Below are 13,531 nucleotides of genomic sequence, written 5' to 3' on the forward strand. Positions count from 1 at the left end.
AGAAGATAGCCTGGGTCAGAGTACAGAAGGTCAAGAACATGGCATTGTCTGGAAATCAGTGGTGATAGAGTATGGTTCACACATAAGATGGCATCGGGGAGGGTATGAAATTATATAGTGTGAAGGGCCTTATATGCCCTGCGTTAGAATTTCAGCTTTTTTCCTCCATCATCATTTTCCATGGTGTGTTATGTGTACCACAGGTGGTATGTTTGATAATTTTTTAGTATTATACTAATAAAATCCACCTCATTTTTTTTTTAAAGATTTTATTTATTTATTTGACAGAGAGAGATCACAACTAGGCAGAGAGGCAGTCAGAGAGGGAAGAAGAGGAAGCAGGCTCGCCACCGAGCAGAGAGCCCGATGCGGGGCTTGATCCTGGGACCCTGAGACCATGACCTGAGCCGAAGGCAGAGGCTTTAACCCACTGAGCCACCCAGGCACCCCAAAATTCACCTCATTTTAATATTATATATTTATTACCAAAAAAATAAGACCCTAGCACTTCTACCTTATGGTTTTTATGGATGTTATAATGTGCCATTTAACAAATCAGTTTTCTTAAAATTATGAAACAAAGGTGAAATGCATGTAAAATAAAAAACCAGAAATTGATAAAATCTTTTAGATGTCTTGGAATCATTGAAGGGTTTAAGTAGAACATAGATCTAATTAAATTTACATGTTATATAAGGAGATAGTTATGTATTATTGTTTTGTTGTGGTTTTGTAGTGGTATGGCTGACGGATGATGAGGGTCTAAACCAGGACAGAGGGGATAACTATAACGATAGGCAGTGGCAGGTGCAGGATTTGGTGATTAATAGGTGGTTGATTATGAAGGTTGAGGGAAAAGCGTAAAACTTAGGTACTCCCGGGTCTTTGACTTGGTTAGCTGGGTGAGGAGGTAAAGTTCATGTAGATGGAGAATGCAAAAGGAAGAGGAGTATATTCCATTGCACATCTCAGGCACTTCAGATCTTCGAGTTGGACATACCAGTCTATGGCACAGGAAAGATTTTATTAGGTAAGTAGTAGTTGAAGTCTTTGGACTTTATATCTAGGGGACGTATGAAGTAAGGAGCTAGAAGCAAGAAGGAAGCACAGGGTAGGGAGTGGGGCGGCAGGCAGTGGAAGAGGAGCCTGCAAAGGAAACTGAGAAGTAGAAGTCAGTAAAGCTTAATACCCTTAAAACCAAGGAGGATTGGTGGTTGCAAGAAGCAGAGTAGTCATCAGCTAAGCTGATGTTTGAAAAGTAGTCGCCCTGGGGAGGGCAGGTTAGGGTGGATGATCAAAAGGGACTCTAGACTTTTGCCTTATTCATTTAATTTTTTTAATTTTACATAAAATCTACTCATAAAAGTAGTACTGCAGTAAACAATTTAAGCATTTAGTTAGGTGTGGCTTTTTTTTTTTTTTTAAGATTTTATTTATTCATTTAAGAGAGAAAAAGCACAATGAGGGAGGAGGGTCAAAGGGAGAGGAGAGGGAGAAGCAGGCTCCCTGCCTAGCACGAGCCCGATGTGCGGCTCTATCCCAAAACCCTGAGGTCATGACCTGACCCGAAGGCAGACACTTAACTGACTGAGCCACCCAGGGGCCCCAGGTATGGCATTTCTAATTCTGACTTTGAGAGCCCTTAGAGTGAATAGTAGAAAAGGAAGCTCTAGGTAGCAGAGGGATCAGATTGTCAATGGAAGGTTTAGAAGTGGGGCATGTAAGATAGTCCTTCATTAAACTTGCTTTTTTTGTTTGTGCTAGAGAAATATCGGTGAATTAAGGGTCATTTGTACAGGGAGAGCTTACCTTCCTGTGATTGCCTTTTGTGGAGTCTACCATCCATTACATATAAAGGGATGGAAAGTGACATGGATGGGTAGAATGTTAACTTTAGAATAATCTGACTCTGAATTCCTCCTCACTAATATTTACCTCCCTATTTGCAGCCTTGTCAGCTATTGTCTTGGAGTAAATAATTAACATTTAATGGGCCCCTGAGGTATGACAGGCACTGTTTTCTTTAATGTCTCTATATGTTAATCCTTTCTCTCTGTGTCCTACTATATAGTGTGAGTGAAAGGAATATTATTTCTTCTGTCCTTGTACAACTATATACTGTTTCTGAACCTTAGTTTTTGCATCTATTAAATGGGAAATGTCCATTTTTAAGATTGTGAGTCTTAAAGATAACATAAATGCATCTGGACTTTAACCTAGCACTTTGTATGCTTAAAAGTATTGCTTTGCTACCTTCTGCTGCTTTGTCTGCCTTTTCCATTAAGTGGGCATCTTAATAAACTCTTAAGATAGTAAAATTCTTCACATCATAAACTACATAATTAGGACTCAGAATCCAGTTTGTGAAGCAAAACCAATGTAAGAGTAAATAGCCCATTACAGTAAATTCAAACCCCTAAACTAAAAAATAAATACATTTATAAATAAACGCATCACACCATTAGCAAAAAACAAAGTATGAATTTTGTGAACCATATAACCTATGTACATTTCTAGAAATGAAACTGGAATATGTTTCGGTTGTTTCTGTTAGTTTTCCTTGTTTTTTGTTTATGTAGCCAGTAGGCATTTGAATTACAATTTTGTATTTGTTTTCTACCATTTCTTGTCATCCTTAGTAATACAAAAGTAGCAGTGGCATGCAGTAGTTAACACATTAGCTATGGTGTGAAAAAGGTTTTGCCATATAGCCTAATAGAGTATGATGGTGAGATAGTTATTTAACTCCTCTGTGCTTCTCTTTTCTCATTCATAAAAAATAATACTTATCTCCTAGGGTTGTTGTGAGGAATAAATGAGTTAATACACAGGAAATGCTCAGAAGTGCCCAGCATATAGTACACATTCATTAAGTATTAGATGCTCCTTCTGGTTTTGGGTTACTATTTGCTGTGGGAATTTCAACAGTTAATTTAACCTCCCTAAACTTTAGTTTCTTTATTTGTATAATATCTATATCATTGGTTCCTGTAAGAATGAATATATGTGATGTATAAAAAGGGCACAGAGCCCCCATAGATGTTAGTTCTGGTTATTACTGTTTTGACTAGCATTAGCAATGGAACATGGTGGTGCTGACAATGCTGTGAAATTCTGAGTTCTGTAAATTAGAATGAGTAAATGAAGTAATTAAGAAAATCGCAATTTTTTTTTTCTGTTAGTAAATTCCATGCATTTTACTTTTCAGACAGTACTACAACAAGTCATCAGTGATGGCTCAAAATATGGATTAAAAAGCGAGCTTTTCTCTGGTCTTCCCCAGAAGAAGATCGTGGTTGAATTCAGGTGAGTGCCTACTCATGTGTTGGTTAGTCAAGGTAGCTGGGCAGGTAAGTGTTTTACCATTATCATCTGGGGCCTCAGGACATAACACATGGAAAAACAGAAAACCAGTGAGATTATATTATTTTCTTAATATTACAGTGAACTGATCACTGTACCACGAATAAAAATTTTAGACTCCAATAAAAAAAAGTCTGGTGATTATGGTTTTTTTTTAATTAAGTATTTAATAGTTAATTTTAGTTTTTTTTTAGAAGAAATACTTATTCCATCTTCGTAGACTCTTAAATCCGAGGTAATGGTTACTACCATATTAAGAATTTTAAAGTAATGTGATTACCAGAGAACAAAGCCTTGTGGTATTTGTAATGTAAACATTTTTTTAAATTACAGAAAACTAGCTTTAAGTTTTAATATGCCTCTAAATAATCCTCATTACTTCCTGTTGCACTGTCAGTATATCTATCTAATTTTTGAGCTGTTTTTAGGCAACCAAAACAGAAAGGGAGCACTTTCAGAGTATAGCTGAGCGGTTGACAGCTCATGGAAAAGATCAGAGATACTGTATTGTAATTGTATTTGCCTTCCTAAAAGTGAACGAGTCTTGATGAACTGTTTTCCCACTTGGAAAGTTAGAACTTGCTGTACCCTTTTATTTTCTTAACTATATATTCCTGTGGAGAATTTTTTTAAAAAATGATGAGGGAATTATTTCAGATTTCCTAATTCTTTTTTTTTTTTTTAAAGATTTTATTTATTTGACAGACAGAGATCACAAGTAGGCAGAGAGGTAGGCAGAGAGAGAGAGGAGGAAGCAGTCTCCCCACTGAGCAGAGAGCCCGATGTGGGGCTCGATCCCAGGACCCTGGGATCATGACCTGAGCCGAAGGCAGAGGCTTTAACCCACTGAGCCACCTAGGCGCCCCCAGATTTCCTAATTCTTTATTATGACTTATTGTGGTAACAAACTTAGTTATGGTCAGCACCCAGATAACCAGAGGCAAGAGAAGGTTTTATATATTCTACACTTGTACTGTCTCTGCCACTCTCAAAAAAGACAGACTCTGAGATTCAGTGAACTTGTTTATGGTAAGGACTGATGGTGAGTAAACTCATGCTCCTACTGAGTAAACAAATATTATGGATAAATCTTATACTGCCATTACACCCCAATCATATTTTAAGTTGAGTTTAAACATTAGTTGTATCACAGAGAGGAGAGGGACTTCATGAGGTCATCTTCACACCAGAGAGAAATTGCATGAAGGCCATCCCTCAAAGAAAGTTGCCTGCTCTTTTCCCTCAATGAAAGTTGTGTAACAAACTACTCTAACATTTAATACAGGAATTGGCAAATTTCAGCCCATGGGCAAAATCCAACCTGCCATATGTTTTTGTAAATAAAGTTTTATTGGAACATAAGCTTGCACTTTCATTTACATGTTGACTACAGTGGCTGCTTTGATACTACAGTGGCAGTTGAGTAGAATTGAATGGAACAGTTGAGATAGAGATCTGATGGCCCACAAGCCTAAAATATTACTGTCTGATTCTTTAAGGAAAAGTGTATCGACTCATGACTAGTGTCTTGAAACAACCATTTTAATGTCCATGACCCTTTAGATCTTGAAATCATGGATGGCTTAGCGCAGTTGTTCTTTAACTTGCATGTTGTCATTTGTAGTTCTGGTCATGTGGAAACTATACTGGGGCTAGAAATCCAGGTGACTCATTTACTTGTCTGGCAGCTTACCTGAAGGCTGGCCTGGCATCTCTCTCTCTCCCCAGTGTCTCTCAGCTGCCTTACTATTTTTATTTCATAGTATTTTATTGTCATTTTATAAAAAACAACTTTGTAGGCAACAGCACAGAGGATCATAGGGGAAGAGAGGAGAAAACTGAACAGGAAGTTATCGGGGAGAGAAAAACCATAAGGGACTCTTAACTAGGGAACAAACTGAGGGTTGCTGGAGGGGAAGTAGATGGAGAGGATGGGGTAATTGGGTGATGGGCATTAAAGAGGGTATGTGAAATAATGAGCACTGGGTGTTACACACAGCTGATAAATTGTTGAACACTACATCTGAGACTAATGATGTACTATTTGTTGGCTGATTGAATTTAAATAAAAACATCTGTTGCCATGAATAATTTAAATTAAAAAATAAAATCGACTTTATTCTGCTTACTTTGGTCCTCCTTTTCTAGTTTCTTAAAGGAGAACCTTAGGTTACTTACTGGTTTGAAACCTTTCTTCTTTTCTAATACATTCCATGCTGTAGATTTCTCTGCTGTAGCTCACAGATTTGCTATTTAATTTGCTAGGGGTAAACTTGTTTGTTCTCATTCTGTCAGGGATCACAGTCCTTCACCATCCAGTTTATAAAACTAGTGTTTCATGTATTTTTCTGGTTTTCTGGTTGTTTGAGGCAGAAGGGTAATTCCCATTCTTATTATTCTGTCTTGGTGGGAAGTGGAAGATTCCTTGTTTTTTAACCTATAGAAGGACATTTGCTTTCTTCCTCAGTAATGATTAAATGAGCATTCTTGTAGTGTCATAATTTCATAATTGCACATATTAATATAGCATCAAGTATTTAAATTATAATATCCTTTATATAAATCTTTAGAAATAGATCAAAATTAAGTTCTCATTTTAACACTTTTATCCAGCTGTGTTCAAGTTAACTTATTATTTTCTAATATTGAGAAACCTGTGTGAAACTTTCAGACATATACAGAACACAACAGTATAATTAAGTCCCATATCCTTTTCACCCAGATTCAACAGTCGTCAAGATATTGCCACATTTGCTTCATTATCCTTTTTCCATGTTGCTTTAGTCCCCTCATCTGTAAAGTAAGAGATGAGGGCACCTTAGCTTGCAACTCTTATGAGTATTAAATGGGTTAATGTATGTAAAGTGCATGCAACTGTGCCTGTCAGGTAGTGAGTGCTCTAGAAACATTTGCTGTTGTCAAATTATCGAGTACAACTTTTGATAGATAATACCCAATGTAAACAAAATTTCTTTGGGGTCAGTAATTTTTTAGAGGATAAAGGGTTTACATCTAGTACACAAAGTTTAATTCCTAATAATCTGCATTGTTTTTGTGTCAGAAAAATATCTCTGAATTTCTTCATCCTTTTTATCAGTCCTTAAATGTATCTGCTTCCTAAGTGTGCCATTCTCTGTGTATGGTACCTCATGAGTGACAGGATCAGTTTCACTAAGGATGATTCTTTCTGAGTTCTAATTTATCATTGCTCTAAATTTCTAATTTTTCACTTATCTTTGCCCTAAATTACCAAAGGCCTTAATCCCCAATTGTATTAAACTGTGGAGGCATGACCTAGTTGATTTTAGAACTCTTGTTCTTAGAACAGAAATATAACTTTTGGAATTATTTGCAGTTCACCCAACGTTGCCAAAAAATTTCATGTTGGACATTTGCGTTCTACCATCATAGGTAAGTGTCATTAGTTTCATACGAAACACGACTTTGGGGCAGTATTTTATAATGCATTGTAATGGTTTAATGCTCTAATAACAGTAAGACAAAAAACAAAGTTCAAATTTATATGAGCTTGATGCTAATTAAATATTACATAAAATGGGAAAAATTGGTTTAGAAGTAAAAAAAAAAATTGTTTCAAAACCAAAAGATTAACTCAAACTGATTTTAACTGTTAGGTTTGTTAATAATTTTAACTTTTTAAAAATATGTATGCATATAAAGAAGATCATATAAAGAAGAAAGATGCAAAATGAAAATAGTTACATGGGGATGATAATAATCCCCCCAGGTTTTTGGTTCATAGACTTTGTTTTAAAAAAAGAAATGGTGTTATATATTAATTATATCTCCATTAAAAAAGAAGCTCAGTCTCAATCATTTGAGTACTAACTGGAGCATTCAAGAGTGGAAATTGAAATAAGACTGTTCTAAGAAAGATTGCTATTGTACTTCATAGTTGTAATGCTTCAGTGTAGCTGTATATACTAAGATTTTCATTTATTTAAAACATGATGTGATGCAGTAGCCCAATTTGAAACTGCAGTTTCAAAGAATTGAAAGAGACTTTGAAGTTTCTCATCTAGTGTATCTTCTGGTATGCAAATCTATTACATACTTGAGGGAGAGCCATTTAACCTGTCATTTGAATACTTTTAAGAGTTGAAGCAGCCCTTACTTTGTGGCATAGATCATTAATGAACTGGAGTCACCTGTCATTGTTGGAAAGATCTTGTGGGGCATTTTAAGAGAGAAAATGACAGGACTTGATTTTAAAAAGAATATAAAAAACATACTATATATGAAAAGCTACCTACTCAGGCCAAAAGTAAATGATGGACAGAGCATAGTAAATTTGTTTGAAAGTTGTTAAGGAAAATTTTGGACCAGTAAGAGATAATACTGGGAATTCATTTACCATGTCTGAAGTTTTCATGTATTAGTTCAGTTAATTTCATAACAGTCATATTTGTTACACCTGTTAACTGTGGTCTGTGGAAACTCATATGCCAAAAGTAAATTTTCCAAAATCATTCCAAAAGCCTAGGTTTGTGTTATTTGGTTGGTTTGCAGGATAATAAGTTGCTAATTTAAAAACTAATTAAAAATAGGAATATAGTATTGAGTAGCAGCTGAAGAAGGTTGCTGTTGGAACTACGTATGTAGACTGGGAAAGTCTAAAAGTAGGGAAGCTGGAAAAGTAGCTGTTGTAATTTAAGTCAGATATGCATATTGGTGAAGGATTATTTGGAGAAAACTAAATCCACTGTTGGAAAAGCAGGCACGTATTTATTACAGGATGCTGAATAGTTTGCAAAGTTGTTGGAAGTGCTGAAGAAGTTTTGGATTAAGTAACCTAAATGACTCCCAAAATCATACCATAGAGCTTGGCCATGAAGGGAGCTTCTGCCTTTTCTGTAGTCCCTTCCAGTGACAACCATGCTACCACAGTCACAGGAAGCTGCCATTAGACCTGTCAGGCCTTCTAGAAGTCATATTAGCAAAAGAGGCAGCCCCATACCCTTTCAGTTCCCGTGGAAGTCATATGACAAGATACTGTGCTCTCTATTAGTGATGCCACCAAAAAAACAAAACAAAACAAAACAAAAAAACCTCCACACTCCACAGCTAGCTTATCAGGAAAAAATAGAAGTAGCTCCCCTTTCACTTCATTTCTGCCTTCTAAGTCTCATGCACAGTGTATCTGAATGCCCAAACATAAGGGCACAGTAGGAGAGTGGAGGGGATGCTGAATGTCAAACCAGTGTCAGCAGTATAAGAAGATGAAGTTCTCGAACTCCCTGGTACTCTTAGGAGCAGGCATGAGGAGATAGACTTAAGTGATTCAAAGAAGGAAGAGTGAGCTATCAAGAAAAGACACAGTATGGCTCAGGCTCTTTAAGGCTTAGCCAAATTATTTCTTGTTAATTACTGAGATTCTGTTCTTTTCTGTCTTTGAAATTGTTATTCTAACTTGTATTCCCAACTCCCATGGATGTTGCTGAAAATACTGTTCTTGTGAAAATTGTGAGATTCTTTGGAATAACTAACTGCCCCCAAAATAATTCTCTACTCCCTTTCCTAATGTAGATGAAAACGCCATAATGAATATTTTAGTAAAAAAAAAATTGAGTTGGCAAATTTTGTCAAAAAAAAATTTCTGTGTTATGCTTTGATAATAGAGAAGCACATGGTTCTTATGCCAAAATGGATAACAAGAATGAGAAACTGTATTTTGTTGATTACTAGGAAATTTTATAGCAAATCTCGAAGAAGCATTAGGACATCAAGTAACCAGAATAAATTACCTTGGGGATTGGGGCATGCAGTTTGGTAAGTAAGTCTGAGATTTGATCTTTCATTTCACTGTTAAGTTTAATTTCTTTTAATATTATGTTACTTGATCCTGACAGAGTATAGGCAGAATCCAGTGGATAAAGTAGATAAAGTAGTGCCTCCTACCTTTTTTTTTTTTTATGGCTCTTTTGCATAAAGCTTGTTTTCTGTTTGTTAGAGTAATTCTCACTACACAGGTAAGTTTGAGAGAGGAAACTTCACACATTCAGAGAAATACCTGAAAAATACAGGCTTTTGTGGTTTTAATAAAGAAAAGTAGCTTACATTTGTCAAATGCAAAAGTGAATGTACTAGGAAAGCAGGAAGTCTAGCTATATATACCCTTCTCAATTACAGCCCTGCCATTTTTAGAACAAGTGAAGTCCAGCCTCCCTGGGCCATCATACATGGAGGGTTATCTGTTAGACGCTGTGGCATAGAGGAAAAAGAAAGTGGAATACTTTGGCTCCTTCTAAAATTGTACAGTGGCAGGAGGTCAGAAAGGAGTAAGACCCAAACAGCTAAATGCTGTAAATTATCTGTAATGTCGTGAGTTTACTCAGAACCATTCCTTGCTCATAATATACCAGTAATCAAGGAAGGGCAAGATAAAATGAAGTTGCTAAGGTAGTAAAGTACTGGTAGTAGTAGCTTGTGAAATGCAAGCTTTTAAAAACCTTTGGCAACTACTGTGTGTGTTTTAAGATCCAGCCCTTGTGTCACACAGATAGACCCTTGCCTCCATCTCACATCACGACGTTCCTAGTAGCCAGCTGTACTCCGATATGCTTGTATGTAGTCTGTTCTTCATTTGTGTGCTTCTCTCCCCTGCTAGCTGATATATTCCTTGAAGGCATGGACTGTGTCTTCATTATTTGTGTGTCCAAAGTGCATGGCACATAAGAAGAACTAAGAGTGATCAATGAATCTGTTGTGGGAAGTATTTTATAGTACTAATCCAAAAGAAAGGCTAGATAATATTTTAAAGCTTCTATAAAGTGCAGCATGCACTGCCAGTTCTAAAGTTCACTGATACTGTTATGTTCTATCCTATCTAGTGAAATGAAATCAAAGTTTCCAAAAGACGGATTTATCATGATCTTCTCTTTCATTTCAGTTAATAAAAATCTCTTTTAGACTCTAAAAAGTGTAGAACTTAAACCAGTTATCAGTGCCATTAGTATTCATTGTGGGGAAATCAGAAAACATGCCCTGCATTTTAAAGACCCACCTGCAGTTCACAACAGCTGGTAGTCAGAGGTTTAGGCTCAAGGCTCAACAGTCAGATTTAATAGATGGTATCCACTTTACATTAGTTTAACCGATTTATGCATTTCACAGGCATTAGCAAATATGGTGATTTTAGTATTCTTTAATTTTAGCTTCAGGATTTTATTATTGCAGTGTTTCTCTAAAGGACTGCTATGGTTAATGATCTGTCACCATTTCCATTATAACCATCATTGTTGAAGAGTTTTAATTTGGGCTGTTTCAGCTATCTCATATTGAAAGTTGGCAGATAGTTTCTAAGCACAAAATTAGTTTTTGAAAATATATTAGGTTGAATGTTAAATGGAGATTGGCCTTTACTTTTCCTATTTCCATTTTTTAGATACTCTGGGCATCTTTCCACATTCTGCTCCCAAGACCCTGAATCATAATCACATTTGTTTCTGCTTAAAGTGAATAGGGCTGGTACACTTTTCTTCCATAGAGTTGTAGAAACAGATTGGTTTTTAAAATAATTGAACAACCTTTTATTGCTCTTGACCCCAGGCTGCATATATCCTTTCAAACTGAAATCGTGGTCATCTTTTAGCAAGAATATCTTAAGAGTATAAGTACTCATTGTCTGTTACCTCAATTATTATTTAAAAAAAAATTAAGGTTCAAATTAACACTAACCCAGAATGCTGAACTTACCATCAGAGACCAAAAAAAAAAAAAAAAAAACATTGACAGATAAGAGACAAATACATGGCCAGATAAAAAAGAATTTTGTTGATTGGCCACCTTGAATGGGAGAGGTAATCAGGTATGTTTTGAGTTTTATCTTTTATTATTTTCCTTCAGTCATTGGTTTAAGAACTAATATTAGAACACCAACACAATTTCTACCTTTGTTTTATTTTAACACCTTCAAGTTTAGTAAGAAAGTTCTGAAATCACTTCCTGTCAACTTGTTTTCAGAAATTTTAAACATCCAGTTTCTAGAATCATGATGTCCTTCCCTAGGAGAGCTGTTTTATTATGTCTGCTAGGGAAGTGTTAGGCACTGTTAGTACAAAGACAAGTTAGTCCTAGACCCTACCTTTTATGACTTCATAATCTGTTGGTGTCTGTGAAGTTAATTGCAGTGATCTATTCAATATAGTGAATTTGTGGTTCGGTACATTGAATTTAACTTACACGAGTTTATGGGGTAGCTGAAGATGATAGCATATGTTTGCAGCACTCTCAGGACATATAATTATGAGAGCTTGATCTTTTGATACAACTGAACCTGTTCCCTGCCATGTCTGTTCTCTGCTGTGCCATTTTATAATGTTTTCATTTATGGATTTTGTGGTAGGTCTTCTGGGAACTGGCTTCCAGCTGTTTGGCTATGAAGAAAAACTTCAGTCCAATCCTTTACAGCATCTCTTTGAAGTAAGTTGGCAAGAAAGAATAGTGGAAAATGTCTTAACTTATTTTTTTCAGAGTACTATGCAGATTAATTTTTAATCCCAGAGGTTTTAAAAAACCTTCCTTAAAACAGGGAACCGAAACAATTGAAAATGTTTTTAGTTTAGTAGGGAGTTCTTTTCCTTTTCATATCCAAGTGTTTGTCTTTTATTTCTGTTTTAGTTGATTTGGGACAGTATTTCTCTAGATATAGAGTTGTCTTAGAATAAACACGTAAGACAATAGCTTCAACACAGATTTCTTTAATTTTTTCATCATTGCTATGTAATTGTAGCTGCCTTCATGGCAATAACTATAATTCATTTAGAATTGAAAAACATGAGTATATACTTTTTCCTCTTGATCTGCTGTGGTTGGAAGGTACAGAAGTTTCTCTGAATTTGTGTGTGCTTTTTTTCATTTCTATCTGTGGGCTCCTCCTGACTTTTGCCCAGTGTGAACTCCTTCCTTTTCTGCCTCATTTAGTCCTTGGGTACTTTGATTCTCTGTGCTCAGTTTTTCCTGAAGTTCATTAGTAAAGGTCTTTCTGTCCAGTTAATCTCCAGGGATGTGTTTCCTTTTCATCGTCCTAGTTGTTATCTCTGTTGCTTCTGGGCCTCACAAAAGAAACACTAGTACAACATTAGCTGTGTTGGTGCTGTACGGGAATCGACTAAAGCTCTCATTCCTGTGTGTGAGGAAGAGCACTTAGCAAAATAATGCTTTGCTTCTCTAGCCAGTGCTACCAAGAATGCTTCATCATTTTCCTTATTTTTTTTTTTTAAGATTTTATTTATTTATTTGACAGACATCACAAGTAGGCAGAGAGGCAGGCAGAGAGGGGTGGGGTAAGCAGGCTCCTTGCCAAGCAGAGAACCCGATGCGGGGCTCGATCGCAGGACCCTGGGATCATGACCTGAGCCGAAAGCAGAGACTTAAAACCCACTGAGCCACCCAGGCACCCCCATCATTTTCCTTTTTGATAAGTGATTTTTCTCCTGTGGCTTTGTAGTTAAATTTAACAAAAATCACATTGTAATGCTTAAAGACCTTTAAGGGTTTATAATTTCCTCCTGAGTCCAGGCCTGCACTGCACTATAAGTGTCTACATTTTGATTTAGAAAAGTAATCAAAAAGATTTTTTTTCTCTTTTCCATTGAGTTTTATTGATAAGCAAGAGTTTTAAAATTAATAATTCTTTACGGTTGTTCATAAGTAAAGCATGCCACCTTCGTGTCTGGAATTTTTATTGTATTATTTTTCAAAACTTGGAAATGGCAAGTATTTTTTTTACCACAAGCTTAATGAGCCATTCTTCAGCTCTGAGCCAACATAGACACTGATGCCACAGAAGATACAAATACTCGCTCAGCGATCATATGTCATTAGGAGAACATTTTAAAGAATTTAGAGTACATTTGAGTACTCTAAAATTTGAGAGTTCCTATTTTCCTCTTTCTCCCACCCTACCTCAGAGGTTTTATTTAATCCTGAAAATAGTAAGTCATTGTTGCTCATAATATTTTAAATATTTTAGTAAAGTCTGTTTTCACTCCATAGAAACTTAAATGTGTGTTTCTTTGTATTCAGTGTACTACAGATCTCCAGGGCTTGGAGACTCATAAAAAGCGGGAGATTGCACCTCTATATAGAGGTTGTTAATTGACGGATGCACATGAGGAAGGAACGAGGGCAGAGGCACTTCTGTGAA

At 36.1% G+C, this 13,531-nt stretch overlaps 1 protein-coding gene across 1 annotated transcript in view; it reads left to right on the forward strand.

Moving 5' to 3' along the window:
• Window positions 1-13,531, forward strand: part of RARS2 (arginyl-tRNA synthetase 2, mitochondrial) — a 60,719-nt gene that overhangs the window by 24,402 nt on the left and 22,786 nt on the right. The window contains exons 5-8 of the mRNA XM_032339090.1: window positions 3,209-3,306; window positions 6,719-6,774; window positions 9,070-9,153; window positions 11,729-11,805. Coding sequence (XP_032194981.1) covers window positions 3,209-3,306; window positions 6,719-6,774; window positions 9,070-9,153; window positions 11,729-11,805 — 315 coding nt within the window. The remainder of the gene's footprint in view (window positions 1-3,208; window positions 3,307-6,718; window positions 6,775-9,069; window positions 9,154-11,728; window positions 11,806-13,531) is intronic.

Source organism: Mustela erminea, chromosome 4 (assembly GCF_009829155.1).
Source record: "Mustela erminea isolate mMusErm1 chromosome 4, mMusErm1.Pri, whole genome shotgun sequence".
Lineage (NCBI taxonomy): Eukaryota > Metazoa > Chordata > Mammalia > Carnivora > Mustelidae > Mustela > Mustela erminea.